Below are 20,816 nucleotides of genomic sequence, written 5' to 3' on the forward strand. Positions count from 1 at the left end.
TTAGGCTATTAATACATAGCAACAATTCATAAAATTATGTAGAAACTGCAGTTTCTACATAATTTTATGAAAATAAAAACATTTGATAATTAGGCCCCTTAATGTTCTATAATATATGGGAGTTATTGAAATGTTCTCATCTCACTTTTTCACTCCATTAGGAACCAGCAGTGCTCAGTCATCCTGCCTCAGCAATGAAGTCTCTCACACCATCCAGAGACTAACGTTCTTCCGTCAGCTAGGCCAGGGTGGCTTTGGAAAGGTAAGTAATGAGGTTTCATTTGTCACAGGGGAATTACTGTATGTCTGAATTTGGATGTTAGTACAGATGTACAGAGCTACAGCACAATTTCATTTGTTAGTTTTGATTTGTCAATCCACCTAATGTTATTCCACATTGTACTTGCTGCATTACATGTAATTTATAGTGCTGGGTCTGTGACAGTGTCAATTCATTGTGCTCTTTGGTGTTGTTGGTGTATTATTAGGAGACAGTATTTGGGGTTATGGAAAGCATCTAAAGATACTGTAGACACACAGTGCAAAAGTGTAAACTTTAACCTCATACCACTTTAAAATTACCCAGTGCCAGATTAAGGTCCACATGTGCCTGGAGCTGAAAGATATAAAGGGCCTATGGTCTGACTAGTGATGTCATGGGTGTGACCTAGGGATGGCCATCGACCATTGATGATTCATAATCATTGATGGTTTATGGCTGATGTCGAATGCTTTTACCATCGATGGGGAAGAACCAGATGGTTTCCCTTCATCGATGGCACAGCATAAACAATTATTTTTTTTTTACAAGGTGCCAGGATACGGAGCACAGCACCTCCCCTACATCTGCAAAGCCCTGTCCCCAGGTTCTGAGTGGCTCACCATTGCATAGCTGGTAACCATCGAGGGGCCACTTGCTATATCGTCATCGACGGTAACCCCACCAATGGCCATCCTTAGTGTGAGGGAGTGGCCTGTGCTGTGCCCCCCCTCCCCCCAACACACACATATATATATATATATATATATATATATATATATATATACACTACCGTTCAAAAGTTTGGGGTCACTTAGAAATATCCTTATTTTTGAAAGAAAAGCACTTTTTTTTTCAATGAAGATAACATTAAATTAATCAGAAATACACTCTATACATTGTTAATGTGGTAAGTGACTATACTAGCTGCAAACATCTGGTTGTTAAAGGAATATCTACATAGGTGTATAAAGGCCCATTTCCAGCAACCATCACTCCAGTGTTCTAATGGTACATTGTGTTTGCTAAGCGCGTTAGAAGACTAATGGATGATTAGAAAACCCTTGAAAACCCTTGTGCAATTATGTTAGCACAGCTGAAAATGGGTTTGCTTGTTAGAGAAGCTATAAAACTGGCCTTCCTTTGGGCTAGTTGAGTATCTGGAGCATCACATTTGTGGGTTCGATTATACTCTCCAAATGGCCAGAAAAAGAGAATTTTCATGTGAAACTCGACAGTCTATTCTTGTTCTTAGAAATGAAGGCTATTCCATGCGAGAAATTGGCAAGAAACTGATCATTTCCTACAACGGTATGTACTACTCCCTTCAGAGAACAGCACATACAGGCTCTAACCAGAGTAGAAAGCGAAGTGGGAGGCCCCGGTACACAACTGTGCAAGAAGACAAGTACATTAGAGTCTCTAGTTTGAGAAATAGATGCCTCACAAGTCCTCAACTGGCAGCTTCATTAAATGGTACCCCCAAAACGACAGTGTCAACGTCTACAGTGAAGAGTCGACTCCGGGATGCTGGCAAAGAAAGAGCCATATCTAAGACTGGCCAATAAAAGGAAACATTAATATGGGCAAAAGAACACAGACATTGGACAGAGGAAGATTGGAAAAACAGAAGAACATTTGTGAGACGCAGAACAAGAGAAAAGATGCGGGAAGAGTGCCTGACGCCATCTGTCAAGCATGGTGGAGGTAATGTGATGGTCTGGGGCTGCTTTGGTGCTGGTAAAGTGGGAGATTTGTACAAGGTAAAAGGGATTTTGAATAAGGAAGACTATCACTCCATTTTGCAACGCCATGCCATACCCTGTGGACAGCGCTTGATTGGAGCCAATTTCCTCCTACAACAGGACAATGACCCAAAGCACACCTCCAAATCATGCAAGAACTATTTAGGAAAGAAGCGGGCAGCTGGTATTCTGTCTGTAATGGAGTGGCCAAAGCACTCACCAGATCTCAACCCCATTGAGCTGTTGTGGGAGCAGCTTGACCGTATGGTACGCAAGAAGTGCCCATCAAGCCAATCCAACTTATGGGAGGTGCTTCAGGAAGTGTGGGGTGAAAGTTCTTCAGATTCCCTCAACAAATGAACAGCTAGAATGCCAAAGGTCTGCAATGCTGTAATTGCTACAAAATGAGCATTCTTTGGAGAAAGCAAAGTTTGAAGGACAAAATTATTTAAAATAAAAATCATTATTTCTAACCTTGCCATTGTCACTTATGTTTCCGGCACTCCTATTGCCCAGATGCAATCGGCACTCAGGGAACAGTGGGCCTGATTGAGAGATGTACGCAAGCCCGATAGTTTATGTACATCTCCGATCTTTGTCATTCTGCACATGCGTAGGATCTGTACAGCGCATGTGCAGATCTGTGTCTGTGACAATGGTCACAGTGCTCTCTAAACCGCAGCATGATTGACATTCTGGGCAAAATTTACTAAGCGTTGGGTTCTAACCCCTGGCGGTTTGGCGGCGGTATTGCTATCCGCAGATTTACTAAGGCCAAAACCGCTGCAAAACCGCCGTCATAACACATTTTAGAATAGAATAGAACAGGGCTGTCATTTAGAAACTGCTGGAAAACCGTCACCAAATCCCCGGCGTTTAGAACCCGCCATCAAACCACCAGGGTTTAGAACCCGCTGCTTAGTAAATTTTGCTCTTTGTGGTTGTTTGGGAAAGGGGAAGTGGTTTTACAGAAAGTGGTGGCGTGTCAACCCCGTTTTTCTGGGCGTACCAAGGTCAGTGGCTGCATCCTTGGAAGCAGCTTCACTGGCCCCGGAAGCATGAAACTCACGGCCATCTTGGGTAACCTGAGGGTTACTTAGATGACCGATGTTCATGCAGGTGATGCCATGCAGCTGTGGATCACAAAAGCATCCTGCTACTTTTACATATTATCACAGAGCAGCTGCGTCCAGAGACACAGCTGCTATGTGAACTGTGGGCCTGATTCAGACCCGCTCGCGAGCGCAGGATGCTCGCAAGCGGGTCGATGGTGCCCTACTGCGCATGCGCACGACGGACGGATGCGCATGCGCGAGACCCGGCTAGCGACAGGGTAACCGTCGCTCCGGGTCTCGCACCAAAGGGGGCGTGCTGTCGATGTCGATTGACAGCACGCCCCCTTTGGTGGGCGTGCCGGGGGCATGGCTGCCAGAGGGAGGCGTTCCCATGGGGTCTCCGCCGCAAGCCCGATGGTCGCGATGGTCTTGACCATCGCAACCATCATCATGGACGCTCGCTATAGCTGTGGGTGGTCACCCACAGCTATGCGAGCGTCCAAGAGGACGCTCCATTTTCATGTAGGAGGGCCCTGATTCAGAGCGAGCGCTCTGGTCAGAGCGTCCGGCTCTGAATCAGGCCCTGTGTACAACTCTGAATCAGGCCCAATGTACATCATAAAACACTCACCTTATATATTCAAATGTGAGTTTCTAGCACTGGACCGGCAGGCTACAATTGGCGGCTGTGTCCACTTCGGCACATCCTTTTCGGAGTTTGCTTGGTTACTATAGAAACAGAGTGTATACATAAATAGAAATAATCCCAAGTACATGCAAGTAGGTAATAGCACATATACAAACATAATGATACTGTGAGCATGATACACTAATCATAATAAGCCAATAAACCACATATATTATAAAGAGAATGTAACAACTTCATTAGAGACCTAATCATAGAAAATGTACAAATCAACTAGATCTAAAAAGAAAAAGTCTCAATAAATCTGCAGCACATATAATTGGTACCTCTGAGCATCCATCTACATAATGTAATCCTGCATTATATTGTTAGTATCCTGAATGTCGTCATTCAGAACATAATGCTGTCGACATTCTGACTGTTGACAAAATATATCACACCTATCAGCTCAGCAGGAGTATGCACAAAACTAAAAGAATAAAGCTCACCTTATATCCTATGACACCATGTGTGATTCCGAACGCTGCCCATCATTCTATCCTGACTGCAGTACGCTGTGATGACATAATAATAATAATAATAGATATATATAATTATATGTATATATACACAATCATTTATGCCTGGACACACACACATATATACTTGCAGGTGTCCATCAAGTGAACCCACAATACAGATTCCAATGACGACGACACTCATTAATAAATGAAGCTTAACTGCAGAAAATATATACCAATGTTTCCATACTTTATTGCATCGTCTTCACGGTACCTTCAAGACAATACAATAAAGTATTGAAACGTTGTTTCCTACTGTCTGCAGTTAAGCATAGTTTTATTACCGAGTGTCGCCATCATTGACATATATATAATCCGCCAAGATCTGTCCCATGTCATATATATATAAAAATTCTTTAAATAATATTTAAATAAATATATATATATATATATATATATATGCAGATAGTAGGAATAGCGCACTCATGAGAATAGTATAAAAAGTATAATTTTACTTGTAATAATGCTCACATACATCAAGGCTAAGAACTATGGGGGCGATTAAATTCAACGTGATATTGAATAGTTACGGGAGGGAGCTCCCACAGCTATTCAATTCACCACACTGCTTGGGCTGCTAAAGGATTTCTTCTCGCACCCCCCTGGGGATGTGGAGAGAAATCCGAGCAAAGTGTCAGGCGCGCAGCTGTTTTTCTGCTTAACGCGGCGCTAACAACCTCGCGCCCGGCACTTTGGTCAGAGAATGCCGGTTAACCCGCCTTATCACCCTTGTTAAGGCGCGATAACTGTCATTCTCCGACCACACAGCGCACTGAACCTGAGCACTGAGCTCGCTCCCGGCGCTATTCAATTTGCATTGGATTGAATCGCCACCTTTGTACACAGCCCATTAATCAGCTCTTCTCAGCTGGCAGATCTCTTAGTCGCCACCGCTATAGGAGCCTCCGGGTCAGCGCTGCTTCTGGAGATAGCAGAGGACCTCAACGTCTCACATCAGATTAGACCACGCCCTACATATATATTAAAATTAATTAAAAGTCTAAAATTAATAGCATAGTCATAATGGGGGCAATTCAATGCAACATGATGTTGAATAGCCCCAGGAAGGAGTTCCCAAAGCTATTCAATTCACTGTGTTGTTAAGTCATACTACAGGATATCTGCTCGCACCCTCCTGAGTTGCAAACAGAAATCCAACTTCAGTGCCGGCTGCAATGCTATTTTCTGGCTTAGCGCGGAGCTAACAGCCTCGCGGCCGGCACTTTAGTCAGAGAATTCCGGTTACCACGACTAAACACCAAGCTTATGGCGCCGTAACCAGCATTATTCAACTTAAGGCACACATCCACTAGCAGGCCTCAAAACGACTGCAGTATTGCGACATTGTAATCGTGCAGTTGTTTGACAGTATGTGCTGTGCCCACACTGAACGAGCAGTCGGTCAGTGTAGTCACATGTGTGTATTTAAGGTACATTCTGAAGGTGAGACCCCTTCTTTGGGCTAGCACTCTTCCTGCCTGCCCCAGGTGATTTTAACTGGTATGGGTCATTGCATTGCAGTACACACATCTAATGGGCTCTATGATAGGTAAGACCTAGATAAATTAATTAGTGTGTCAGTATTAGAGATGTTAGGGACCCACCTGTATAAGGTTCACCGTGACGTGGTAGGTGGGCAAACATCTTTGGCCAAACATGTACTGAGAAACCTTACATTTAAAACCATGTTAATTATTGCAGTCTATTATAGATATTTTGATAATTTGTATTCTTAGTGATTATAGTGTGCACCTGCTCCTCCCCCCCCTCTCCTTTTTGCTTATCGTCAGGTTGTTCAGCATGTTTGCCCGATAGATGTCTAAAATGATCAGCGGGAGCGCGCATCGCTGGTCGTTTTACACATTTAATGAATCGTTTGACAACGATTAATGAACAATTGACCGATAACGATATCATTATTGTTCAACCACTCATTTTAATCGTGTAGTGGATGTGCGCCATTTAGTGGTTCTAGTTCTCTCCCATAATGCAGAGCGCGCCAGCCCGGGTGACCACAGTGGTGTGGACGGCGGTAGGAGCAGGAGCATCTGGGTGGGAGGGCATCACTACTGGGGAGAGGGCTACTACTGGGGCACTGAATCGGGGGGAGGACCCACTACTGGGGGCACTACTGGGGAGGGGGCTACTCCTGGGGGCACTGCATGGGGGGGACTATTGGGGGCATTGAATAGGGAGGATCACTACAGGGGGCACTGTATAAGGGGCACTGGATAGGGGGAACACTACTGGGGGTACTGTATAAGGGGCACTGGATAGGGGTGATCACTACTGAGGGCCTGCATAAGGGGGACCAATACTGGGGGCACTGCATAAGGGGGATCACTACTTGCATGCATAAGGGAGACCACTACTGGGGGCACTGTATAAGGGGCACTACTGGGGGCCTGCATAAGGGGGACCACTACTGGGGGCACTGCATAGGGCGGACCACTACATGGGGCACTGCATAAGGGAGATCACTACTGGGGGTACTGCATTAAGGTGCATATGGAATGGAAAGGAATGTTCAGAGTGATGAGAGAGGGCTGAGTGTCGTGTTGACATGACCCATTTTTACGTGGCCACGCCTCTTTTTTCTTCGCGCCACATTTGGGGGGTGGGGGCGGTTCCATTTTAAAATTTGCCCTGGGCTCCATATACCCTAGTTACGCCACTGCTTGTTGGACAACAACACATTTGCCTTCATGTTCCTGTGTTGTTTATGAGGCTGACACTGTGATATTTCCTCTAGGTCCTGTTGGCAGCAGACTCACGTAGCAGCCAGTTGTTGGCTGTCAAGGTCATCAAGAAGAGGGATCTGCTTGCCGAGGGCAAAGAACTCGCGTTTGTGGAACGGAGGGTGTTAGAAGTTGCACATGGGAGCGCCTTCCTCACACATGCCTACTTTGCTCTGCAGACCAAGGTACTGCTGTGATTGCCTCTTTATTGCTTAATATCCATACGTACCATATCTGCTAATATTCTGTTGTGACTTTTCTTTTTAACAATTAAATCTCATCTAGATGTAAAGCACAACGGAATATGTTGGCACCATATATATATATATATAATACATTTTCAAAACTGCTTGTATACGGTATCTACATCACTTGGGGGTTTATTCATTATGTTCATTATTGGGGCCCCCCGATAATTAACATTCTAACTTGCCGATTCAGCATTGCTCCGGTGCGGTGACAGTTGACCTGAAAATCAGCTTTACGGCGAGCGGCATCACTGCTCCTATCAGAGTCGTGAATCTTTTCACTACTCCATTTGGAGCAGTGCTGCTAGTGCGCATGTGTAACCTATAGGTCACGCATGCGTACAGGATCCCCGACATCTGACGGAAGGAGTGGACAGGGGCGGAGGGATTCAAAAGGATTCCTCTTCGCACCCAGACCTCCTTTCCATAGGGAAGGAGCAGGCTGCGATACACAAGATGGCGAATGCTCCCGCACTCAAGCTCCAAAAATATAGTATTTTCGAAGCTTGATGAATTCTGTCCCCATACTAGTGTATGGAGACTGCGGGCCATTCCACCAGTGGAAGGTAAGTAGGAGATATCTGTGATATCTTGATGAATGGCCTGATAAATAAATTTTTACAATTACAGGTGAAAATTTTAATTTTCATTTGCTTTTATAATAATTAAGTAACGATGAATAGGCCACTTGGTGATAAAGGGATTATGGAAGATAGACAGGAAAACAGAATTAAATGCTGTACCTGAGTGTATGTCAGTAACCTCTCTCCCATTGGATGCTGCCTTCTGTATTACATTCATTTTTATTTATTTATTACCAGTTATTTATATAGCGCACACATATTCCGCAGTGCTTTATAGAGAATATCTTACCATTCACATCTGTCCCTGCCCCAGTGGAGCTTACAGTCTATATTCCCTACCACATGCTCACAAACATACACACTATGGTCAATTTTGTGGGGAGCCAATTAACCTACCAGTATATCATTACAGCAATATCTCCTGCCCCGTCTATTCCTCCACTGCTAGAACTGGGCTGTTTACTTGATTTAAATATAGCACAGATCTTAGCCGATGGTCATTTAATAGTGGGGTAATCTGAGGGGCGGCATTTACTGGACTAGTACATGGGAGTATACAGGAGGTCATGAGGATGGGATATCCTAACCTGGAAATACTGTTAAGAACTAGCTGGCCATAATTCCTTTTATCATATAGCTACTGATATATGATTATAGCACCATCACTGCTGTAAAACATTCCCCTCTAATCTCTGTAATATATTTACCATCTCACCTGTAGTACAGTATTTCTTCCCCATCCCCCCACCTATACAGTAATACATTCCCCTATATATTACTTGTGTCATGTGCTCCGTGGATTGAGGATCAGCGCTATAGATAACAGCTTCTAGTGATAATACAGTTGTGCAGCTCTTCTGCAATTATTCATTATTTTTGTTAATCTTTGCATGTAAGACAATTTACTACCTATTATAATATTCTGGTATAAAAATAAAAATGTTACTGGTGTTATGTAATAATAACTGGACTGTAATAACATTATAGAACATGTTCCATAAACTGTAATACTTCTTTTTACCCCTTGTGTCCCCTGCCCTCTCTTTGCTCTCATAGGGGCCTATTCATCATAACTTAAATTTCCCTGGAGGTAATTAGGTTTAGAACATGCATGGAGTTCTACCTAATTACCGGAGAAATTCATCAGTCCTCCTCCCCATAACTATCTATTCCGAAAAGCTGTCATTTTTGCGATGACAGCTTTTCGGGAAATAGATAGTTTTCCCTCTCTACACTTACTTACCGCATCTGGAATCTGTGCTGCACATGCGCTGTTACATTCATAAAACCAGCGCATGCGCGGCACTACCTACAGCTGCGGTAATTTTGTGTGTCCCTCTCAACCCCCCTCACCCTCCGCATACCTTCTCCCTGTCCCACACTTACCTGCCCGCTGCAGCTGCCTCCGACTCCGGTGGCTGTTCAGACGTGTGTTCTCCCAGGAGAACACTGTACAGTTTAGAAAAAAAAAAAAAAAACCTTTTGTTTTTTTCTAAATTTTATTGTGTTCTGCTGGGAGAACACATGTCTGAACAGCCACCGGAGCCAGAAGAGGGACCAAAGTGCCGGATGAAGATGCCGGGGGACCTGCCCACGCTGACTCAGGTAAGTGTTACCTGCTATTTCCCACCTCACAGTGGCGGACAGTACCTCCATCAAATTTGATGAATACCATAATTTCCATATCCCCATACTATTGTACGGGGAGTGTGGAAATTAACACAGGGGAACTTAACCAGGAGATATCAGTGATATCTCCTGTGTTAAGATACTTCATGAATTCTAAAATAACGGTATTTAAGGAAAATGTCATTAAAAACGTTATTTTAGTGGTGATGAATAGGCCCCTTTGTCTTCCCCATGACCATCCATTATATTCCCATGAAGAGAAAATAACCGAAGGACAGTTTTTATAAATTAATAATGTATATAATTTATCTTTACTTATTTATGGTGTAAAGATGACATTCCCTATGTCCTGCTGGCCTCTCTGACATGTATACTGATACTATTGCTTCTACCATACACAGGAGCATTTACTACTCGGCATGGAGTATGCATGTGGCGGAGATTTCCATCGTCTCCTGCAGAGGAAAGGCCGCCTTACCATCCCCAGTGCAAGGTGAGGATATGGGAGAATATCTTGTTAGAGACACTGGTTAGAGGAAGGACTTTATGATAGGTGATATATTATAATTACCCATTCTATTCAGTGGAAAGGGTTCTCCTGATGTATAGAAATAGATAACACAGTATGTAATAGCATGGACTAAATGCAGCAGCAGCTCCTCCCCTCTTATCTGAGGGGGCTGCCGCTGCTGCTGGCCTGGTTCCCGGCGCCTGCTCATTGAATCAGGACCTGCGCATGCGCATAAGCGGTGGTGGCGTTGCGCATGCGCATATCACCAGCTTCTCGGGGCTGCATTGGTTGCAGCCTCAATAAGCCCTGTAGGGCTGCCCAAAAGGCAGAGCATCGGCTTCCACTGCAAGCCGCTCTCTGCTGATCGCAGCCCGGACTGGCAGTCCCAGGGGGAGGAGACACCTTCCCCAGGGGCTGCCTGTCTTTACCGTGACTGGCAGGCGGCACCTCTAATAGGAAGCCACCTCCAGTCACAGTGTAGCCAGTACAGTCACGGAGTGCACTGGCTCATTGAAGTTGCTGATTTTACTGGGGGGGCGCAGCCTCGCAGCCCCTAGGTAAAATCTGCCACTGAGTATAAGTCTTATACTGTAGCTTAGGATTGGGATATGAATACTATTAGCAGTGACAAACATTAGTTGTAACAGAATTGTGCAGCTGCTTTCATCAAAGTGGGCAAACACATCGCCGGTCACAGCTGGGTATTCTATACATATAATGGTCAGTGACATGAAGGTGGACTTTTACTAAGGGGCAGTTTTGTATGTGGTTGGGAAACCGCCACACATCAAATGTGATTTTTAGATCCAACCCATTTACTAATCTATGTTATGAAACAATTTGCATCCAGATTTGTGGTGGTTTTCAAACTCTTAAATCGCATTAGGTCCTTATATTCTGTAAGAGCCCAGCCTACACAGGATTGGGCCCTGTCCTCTAAGGGAGAACCTGAAAAACTGGTATTATAGGTACTATTTCTTTTATTTCCCATAGAGACTCTACTTTTTACTTTATTTCTCACAGTGTACTACTCTTTATTAATTACGGGGTAATACTCTTTATTAATTATAGGGGCACTACTCTTTATTTTGTTAATTACGGTGGCACTACTCTTTATTTTTTCTTATAATAGGGGCATTACTCTATTTTATTTATTGCATTGCTCTACTTATTTTTTATGGGGGTGCTACTCATTAATTATTATAGGGGCTCTCTTTATTTTATATACTATAGTGGTGCTACTTTTTATTCATTACAGGGCACTGGTCTTTTTATATTATGGGGGCACAACTATTTCATTTAGTGCAGGGTAATACTTTTTATTTTATTTGTTACGGGGGCAACATCTGTAGAGCACTGTTGCTTATAGTTCTGTTGCTTATCGTTCTACAAGTTTCCATAATGTTATAGTATTTTCCTGGCCCCTAATGTTGTGGAGCCCATTGTCCCTAGGCCGGTACTCTTAACTTGCGGGGGCCTGATCATTTTTTCTCCATTTTTTTTTTCAGTCTACAGAGAAGATAGCACAAATGGCCTGGGGTCTAGCCTCTGTCAGAGACACCTTTCTTTTTTATGACTAGTCTTGATTGGCTATGTGGTTTGAGCAGCTTAATACTAGCCTAATCTATATGGTTATTATTTGTAATTATTAGGGTTATAGTTTCAGATTGGGCAGATTGATGTCTGGATTTGAGTTAAGGAGAAGAAATATTGGGTTTAACACCAGAAACTTAGGATAGAGCTACGGTGAAGATGAATTTCTATGAAGGTGCTGTTTTCCTGTGCACATACAAGCTCACCTATCTAATTGAGAGATGAACACCATTAGATTAGTGATAGAGATTGGTAAAAGAAATTGATTCCATACGTTGCTTTCCATTCTGATAAATAAAGGTGACTGGTATAAGAAAATGACTTTGTGAGCATCATCTTGCAGGCATCAGTATAGATTGTAAGCTTGCGAGCAGGGTCCTCTTACCTTTATGTCTGTCTCTTACAACCCAGTCTTTTTTCTATTAATGTTGTCTCAATTTGTAACGGAATACGCTGCGCCATATAAGAAACTGTTAATAAATAATAAACATAAATAAATAATACTCCTTTTAAATAAACTCCGGGTACACACTGAGCAATGTGTACCCAGCTGCTATGTCGGTCTGACAGGCCGACGTATCGGATCATGGGTACACATCAGAACGAGGTAATGAAGGACGGAGCAATACCTAGTTCTGTCCTTCATTAGCTGCAACGGGGCCGCTTGCGATATCGTCTGGTTGGACATGCAGCACACCAACCGGACAGTGTCGCAAGCGGCCACAAGAGCGAACATATTGGCCATACGCACTGAGCGATGCGGCCGATATGACAATCCGATTCGCACGAAAACGTCATATCGTGCCGACATTGCTCCTGTGTGTACCCGCCGTTATAAGCTGTATTCAATATATAGTAATTTGTAACAACGCACAGAGGCCCTGATTCAGAGACGGACGCTCTGACAGAGCGCTCGCTCTGAATCAGGGCATCTTTTTTTTTTTTATGGAGCGGCCTCCTGGCCGTTCGCATTGCTGTGGGTTACCACCCACAGCTAATGCGAGCGGCCAGGATGATGGTCGCGATGGTCAAGACCATCACAACCATCGGGCTTGCGACAAGACCCTTGTGGTAGGGTCTCATGGCCGCAAGCCCCAGAGAGCTTTCGTCTCAAACAGAGCCGAAAGCTCTCCCACTGACATCACTTGTGCTGTCAGTGGGGCCGCCCCCAAATGGTAGGCGTTGTCATGGGAACGCCTCCATCTGGGAAGCCACCCCCCCAGCCCGCCCACCAACGGGGGCGTGCTGTCACTCAACATGGACAGCACGCCCCCTTTGGTGCAAGACCCGGAGCAACGGATTGCCTGTCCCTATCCGGGTCTCGCGCATGCGCACAACGGAGCCGTCTCCGTCGTGCGCATGCGCTCTGGGCCACCATCGACCCGGTTGCGAGCGCTCAGCACTTGCGCCCGGGTCTGAAACAGGCCAAGAGACAGAAACATCATATTAGGCAGTTGGTAAATATGAAACAAAAAATGGGGACATTTGCACAAATTGTGGGGACTGTTGGCTGGAAATTATTCATCCATTATTTAAATGTCCCAACAATGTAACATTAACTTATTTTCTATCCACCAGGTTCTACAGTGCAGAAATTGTATGCGGTTTGCAATTCCTCCATGCTAAGGGCATAGTCCATCGGTAATTATATAGTTACAATTTAGCAATAGTATAATAGAGTGATATTAGTACAGAGTCTAATATACAGAATGTAATATACTTATCATGCCTGTTCCCAACTTTCTATGTGCAGGGGTGCCCCGTGGGAAGGGGGCAGTGGGTACTAATTGCTAAGGCCCAGGCTGTTGGAGGAGCCCAGTGGGGATCCAGGTCCACCACCCTCCCAGCCCCCTCTTACATATCAGCGCTGCCGCTGAGCTGTAGTCTCCTCTGCCAGCACCTAATGTGGAGGTAGGGGAGGAGCAATCAAACTGACCATGCCCCTCCCCTTGATCTGCCCCTGGCAGAGGGGCGCACTGCACCCCCCTGTGTGGCACACAGCACCACTTTGAGGCACCACAATTAATATTTTTTCATGTTTTGTTGTAGGGGACATGGCTGCTCCTGCACATTTAGGCCCCTATAGTAACAGGGCCCACCACCGCTCTCTATGGCCCTGTCTATGTGTTATACTTTTATCATTGGCACATATTCCCACTTATATCTTACACACTCCCTCCCTTCTGCAGTGTTTTATTAGTTTCATATCATTTTTCTGTGCTACTAGCAGCTCAGTTCTCTGCCAACTGTGGGAAAAGTGGGCTGAGAAACCTCCCACCTGGTCCTGGAGGAGCTACCAGCATCTGTTATACTGACTGATAGTGCTTTCTCTATGCCACAAGACTTGGGCATACCAATACAGGATAGAAACCTAAACATTAAATACAATGAGCTAATAGTGCTATATTTCTTTTCCTCCACTAAAGACCAAACTGGTACCAAGTCTCTATAAGGTATTAGATAAGAAAATGCTCTGAGCCAAAAAAACAGAGGCTGATAGCAGCTCCGAGATGCAGTGAATACATCTGTGAGTTAGAACAGTATACACTGGCCAGCAAGGTGGCCAAGGGCAGAAGATTTGCAAGGTCAGAAGGCTGGCCACTGTTATAATCACATTTTTTCACATAATACCAACACCATTAGAATGCATACTTAAGCATTTTATTAATGTTATAAAACATGTATGTGTTATACAGATGGGATTAGAGCCTATAGATATGATAATGAGAATATGTGGCCAAGAGGATGGGAAAATAAACCCTGTACACTAGTAACAGGACAGGCTCTATTGGTATATTATGTGGGGTCACTGTGTAGGGATAATGTACTGGGAACACTTCTGGTATAATGTGTGGGGACACTACTGAGTTAATGTATAGGAGTAGGAACAATAATGATGGGAATAGTAAATTAGGCTTGCTTACGGCATGGCAGAGGCATGCTACTAAATTTGTGCCAAAAACAGCTTTTGCCACCTCTGCTTGCAGCAATGGAATCCTGTGCAGGGCACAAAGGCTCTGTAACCCCATCACTGCTGAGCATAGTTTGGTACTCTTTGGGCTGCTTATATTAAACTGTTAATATCAGTAATTATTCATGCAGTAGCCACACAAATTAGTTTTGCAATGTTAATGGTCTAAGTAGGGCTCTACTTATTAAATAACATTGAATGCTGCTGAACACATACCAATGTACATGAAATAGTGGGATCACAAGGACACTAACCTAACACTGAATACAATAGGAGCTGACACTCTAGTCCTTGCTTCTAACTATAAATTCAAAATTACAGATATTTAGAAAATACACATATAAAGTATAATATAATTCTATATATAAAAGTAAATCATGTTTATATAAAAGCATAGTGCATACAAAGATTTTATTTTCTTCACAGAGACCTCAAGCCAGAGAACATCTTAGTGGCTGAAACGGGCAACATCAAGATCGCCGACTTCGGTCTCGCTATTGAGAACATGCACGGAGACCGGAGAGCCACTGGCTGTGTTGGGACACGTGGCTACATCGCTCCTGAGGTGAGGTGCACATGGGTTTCCTACTGGTTACTACACACGTTGGGCCTGATTCTAATGCTGGGCACACACTTTTCGATATATCGTTGTGTTCAATCAATGAACAATATATCGCGAGTGCATCGGCAGGTTGTACACCAGATATGTCTGTGGACAATGTAATTCACAGACATATCAGGTCAAACCTGCAGCCGACTACCCATTCGCTTACTGCAAGGACCGCCAACACTGACATTTCACATGGATGGGCAAAATTAAATGCCCACCCAATTGTGATGACAGCCCAGATATGTTGAGCCGCCGATTGGTAAGTGTGTATAGGTTACCAATCGGCAGCTCTGATGGCAGATTGGTTTGTTCAATGACCCGTCATGTCAGTGTGTACCCAGCATAAGTTACATGTAACCCCATAAGTGGCTGCATCTAGCCAAATTGAGCAAACTGGGCATGCACTGTAGTACACAAATACATCTTTGCGTATTTATGGGTGATTTTGTATCTGATGGATGTCGGCCATTTCTCTCCATACAAGAATGAGTGTTTCTGGGTGATAACTGTGCAGAAGCACAGAAGAGGACTGGCTTATGTGAGTGTCACATTCAACACCGCATCAGCACCATAGTTCATACTGAATATTAGATTGAACATGAAGTTATGATCAATACAATGTTCAATACAACTTTTGTAATAATACTATTCAACATCATGGGGTATATTTACTAAAGTGATAGTTTTTAGAAATGGAGATGTTGCCCATAGCAACCAATCAGATTCTATTTAACATTTAACTAGCACCCTCTAGAAGATACTAGCTAGAATTTAATTGGTTTGTATGGGCAACATCTCCATTTCAAAAAACTCTTTCTTTAGTTAAAATACCCCCATGTGTGAGCTGCCCCAGAAAGTGTCTGACTGTAGTTTGGGCTGAATCTACCACAAATGGTTATAAATACCCCAGGTCACCTATGTACTTTCAAAGAGGGGAAGAGGGGAAGAGGACAGACACTGCTACCTGCCTGCAATGCTGAACCAGCCAGGCATGTTATACATGAATAGAAGAAAAGGGGGACAGTACGGGTGCAGCAGCTGTCTATATAATCTGCTTCTGCTGTCAGTACTAAGTAACAAAAGGGTGTCTCTTTTAGAGACTTCTTTCATGTTTGTGCTAGCGACCTCAGTCACCTCAGTGGCGCCCCTCAGGAGCCGGAGCCCTTAGGCAGCCCTGGGTCTGTAGGAAGATGACTGGGATAAAATGACAGGATTGTGTAATTTTAGCTCCGCCCCCTCCCCACAGACCCGCGATTTTTAGCATTTTGGGCAGCTGCGTCTCCTCTCCCTGCTTCTCCCCCAGACAAAGCCTTCACATTAGACAAATATTACTCGTTATCAGGAATTCTTAGTGACACTTCAGGTTCAGACATGTTAATACCTTCTTATAAATGTACCGTTGTTTTATATTTTTTAAGACCACTGGTGACCCAGCACCATACTTGCCGACACACTGCGGGGGGCGTGGCCAGACACTGATGCCGGATTGGGGTGGAGCTGCACGATCGCATCATCGTGGCCCCGTCCCCTCTTCACAATGCCAACATTAAAGGCATTGTGAAGCAGGGGGCGGGGCCACGATGACATGATTCAATGTGAATCGCATCATTGCCCCCGCTGCTGCGGGGATTTCTATTAGTGGACGGGGGGCAGGCGGCAGCCAGGAGGCCTGCCTGGCTTTCCGGGGGGGCCGGAGCGGCACCCAATATTCAGGAGGCTCTAGACCAAATCGGGAGGGTAGGTAAGCCTGCCCAGCACTGGAGAGAGCTAGTCTCCATACCCAGTCACCCTGCTTTAGCAGCACCAAGCACTGGCTATAGCACTGGTGCTGGTTACATATTTGTTATTTATTTAGCTTTTTAGCATGGCACTCATCATGAAGTGATTTATTATGTTAGGTCTTAAGATGTCACTAATAAATATTAAGAAATGTGGAGCAAGGTAGGAGACCAAGACAGTAACTATTATTATATTCCCTAATATTCCAGGCAGGGCTGGCCCTAGCCCAAATTTTTTGGTAAGCGAATATATTTTTGGGCACCCCTAAGCATATTGTTGCACGTGCCCAAAATAATTTAGGGGCTGTGGTCTCATGGGAAAAGCCATACCCACAAGCCACACCCCATTTTTGTCACACTTGATGCATGCCCAGCACTCCAGTGATTAGATGCGGTGTGCATGCGTTCTGTATTTATTCACCGCCTGCTCAAAGTAGCTACCCGCCTTTTCATTTAGTTTTTACTGATGATAGATATGGCTACTATGCAGATGTATAGAGGTCACCCATTGTCACACACACCAGTCAGACGTTGTCTTGTATACCCACAGCAGTCACCCATTGTCCCACATGCACACACACACACACAGCAGCCAGATATTGTCACATACACAGCGGCCATTGTCACACAGCACCCAGACATTGTCACACACACAGCAACCAGACATTGTTGAACACACAGCAGCCAGACATTGTCACACACACAGCAGCCAGCCATTGTCACACACACAGCAGCCAGCCATTGTCACACACACAGCAGCCATTGTCACACACAGCAGCCATTGTCTCTCACACACATACACACACACACCAGCCAGGGCCGGATTGATGGCCACATGGGCCTGGAGCTGAAAATAACCAAAGGGCCTATTATGAGAAGCAGAGGAGGCGTGACTAGTGCTGTGCGGGTGTGCCCAGTGCCATGTGGGCGTGTACCCCCTATACTCTCTGCTCCAATGTCTACCTACATATGTAAAAGGAAAAAAATCCTTCATTTTGTGAGGTAAATAGAAATACAATTTTACTACGTATGATTTATGGCTGACCGTGTGGAGAGCATTTGGCCAGTCAACATCATGTTGTCATGACAATGGGCCTATATTTATGTGGAGGCCTGGAGCTGTAGCTCCATCCGCCCCATTGTTAATCTGGCCCTGACACCAGCCAGACATTGTCACACACACAGCAGCCAGACATTGTCACATACACAGCAGCCATTGTCTCTCACACACACACACAGCAGCCAGACATTGTCGAACACACAGCAGCCAGACATTGTCACACACACAGCAGCCAGACATTGTCACATACACAGCAGCCAGACATTGTCACACACACAGCAGCCAGACATTGTCACACACAGCAGCCATTGTCACACACAGCAGCCATTGTCTCTCACACACACACACACCAGCCAGACATTGTCGAACACACAGCAGCCAGACATTGTCGAACACACAGCAGCCAGACATTGTCACACACACAGCAGCCAGACATTGTCTCATACACAGCAGCCAGACATTGTCAAACACACAGCAGTCACCCATTGTCTCTCTCTCTCACACACACACATTTACATATAGAGACATACACACACACAGGTTTATATATAGAGACCTACATACACAAAGGTTTACATATAGAGACATACAGGGTTACATAGAGACATACACACACACACATCCAGGCAGGGTCACACACAGAGAGGGGAGGACATAAGCAATATGTTCCCCTGTAGTCTCACCCCCTCTCACCTTGATGTGGAGCTTCTAGTAGTAACAGATTTGCAAAGAGAACCCGCACCAGGTAAAGTATTAATAAATCTATGAGGGGTGGTATTTTAAGCTAGTCATGCCATTCAGAATTATGCCAACATGTGCTTGCTCCAAATTATCAGGTGCTACCCATTGATTCAAAAATGGACATATATAGATATTGGAAGAAAAATAAGAATCAACTACAAATTGAGTGCATTCAAACCCTCTTTGACAATTGAATTATAATCATTTTATTAAACATCTTTAAAAAAAAATGTCAGTATTATAATTATTTTAATATCTTTTTATTTTTATTTTATATAGTATTATAACGAGCAATAGGTATTGGTATATTATTTTAATGCCAGTATATGGCTAATATATTTAATTAAGTAATTAACATAATTATGCCCATAAATAGGGCTTCATAAGCAAAATATTAAAACCATAAAAAAGAAATATATATAACGTGAAAGATAGAAAATTATATGTGAAAGATTATATAGACATAATCAATAAATGATTAAAAACAAGGTCGTGTGCTGTCCTTATTTGTAACTATAAGATGTATAGCTGTGTGCAATATGGTCCTATAGATAGTATAATTATTTCAGGTTATCTATCTGCTATTCATACAGCTCAAACATCAGGGAAGTATCTTTTTGACATGTGTTGAAAGGATTACAATGTTGCATACAATATGTTGTAACAATAGTTACATTAGCATCGAAACAAATGTTACTACTCGTGTCCAGTAAGGAAGAGAAGCTGTTTGTATTCCTGCAGGTTACAGCTGCTATTTATATGGTATGTATTTTATCATTGATTAATCCAACATCATTTGTAACTTTACTCATACCCCATGTGAGACTGTAAATGTTTGAATGGGTTAATACACCTATCTCAGGAACAGCTTGTGTCAAGCTTGCTTTGCCCCGTGTCTTACAGTGTTGGAGCCGTGAGATTTTTACTACAGACCTTTAATAGATTTAATAGTGTTGATCTAAGCCGTACTAGCCTTAAATCAACTGGTGACAGATTAATATTCACCTAAAACTCATTATGGTCATTCATCAGGTTTCTCTGTATACAGGGCAATGGTATGCCGCTCTGCTCTATCCCCGTTTGTCTTATCTGACAAAATTACAATAAATCATGCCCTTTTCTTCACAGTCACTGATACAGACCCACTCGCGAGCGGCTGTCCGCTCGCAAGTGGGTCGATGTTCTGCACTGAGCATGCGCACGACGGAGGGAGCTCCGTCGTGCGCATGCGCCAGACGCGCCGAGCGAAGGACATTCCTTCGCTCGTTGTGTCTGATCAAAGGGGGCGTGCCGTCGATGTTGATTGACAGCACGCCCCCTTTGGTGGGCGTGCCGGGGGCGTGCCTCCCTGATGGGGGCGTTCCTAAAGGAACGCCTACCATCAGAAGCCGGCCCACTGACATCACTAGTCTGATAGAGCCAAAATCACTTCGGGCCTTGCGGTTGAAAACCTCAACCGCAGGCTCCGGCTCGCAGTTTCGATGGTCGCAATGGTCAAGACCATCGCGGCCATCAAACTGCACGCTCGTATAGGCTGTGGGTGGTGACCCACAGCTATACGAGCGTCCAGGAGGACGCTCCATAGTTATGGAGGACGGCCCTCATTCAGAGTGTGCGCTCTGCTCAGAGCGTACGGCTCTGAATGAGGGCCAGTATTACTAGACTGCCCACTGCACTGTATAGGGTTTCTCCGTGGGACACATGTACAGCCGCACCATCACTGAGTAGTATTGTTCGCTAATAAATACACTCACATAGGTAATATACTATCTAGTAGGACCAAACACATGCGTTTCCTTTCATTCAATTCTCCTTAGTGCAGTGCCGGGATCAGCGTGACTCAGACGCCGTCTGCTAACACACGGAGTTTGGCTATATCAAACACATAAATATTTATGTCAGGACAAATTTCATCAATATATAAACGGATGTCATTTCCAAGTTGCGTCACACAACAGCTAGATTAATATACACAATATGTTTCACAGGACAGCACATGGCAGTCGCCAATGCGCATTTCGCTTTGATAGCTTTCTCTAGGCATATTGTGTATATTAATCTAGCTGTTGTGCGACGCAACTTGGAAAT

The 20,816-nt window shown here is 44.2% G+C and overlaps 1 protein-coding gene across 1 annotated transcript in view; it reads left to right on the top strand.

Annotated features, from left to right (window-relative positions):
• The window catches only part of LOC148454104 (protein kinase C delta type-like), a 59,235-nt gene that overhangs the window by 14,616 nt on the left and 23,803 nt on the right, over positions 1 to 20,816 (top strand). Inside the window, exons 2-6 of the mRNA XM_088461248.1 lie at positions 162 to 262; positions 7,018 to 7,188; positions 9,866 to 9,957; positions 13,147 to 13,209; positions 14,966 to 15,104. Of these exons, the coding sequence (XP_088317374.1) occupies positions 162 to 262; positions 7,018 to 7,188; positions 9,866 to 9,957; positions 13,147 to 13,209; positions 14,966 to 15,104 (566 nt within the window). The remainder of the gene's footprint in view (positions 1 to 161; positions 263 to 7,017; positions 7,189 to 9,865; positions 9,958 to 13,146; positions 13,210 to 14,965; positions 15,105 to 20,816) is intronic.

Source organism: Taudactylus pleione, unplaced genomic scaffold (genome assembly GCF_031769625.1).
Source record: "Taudactylus pleione unplaced genomic scaffold, aTauple2 ptg001032l, whole genome shotgun sequence".
Taxonomy (NCBI): domain Eukaryota; kingdom Metazoa; phylum Chordata; class Amphibia; order Anura; family Myobatrachidae; genus Taudactylus; species Taudactylus pleione.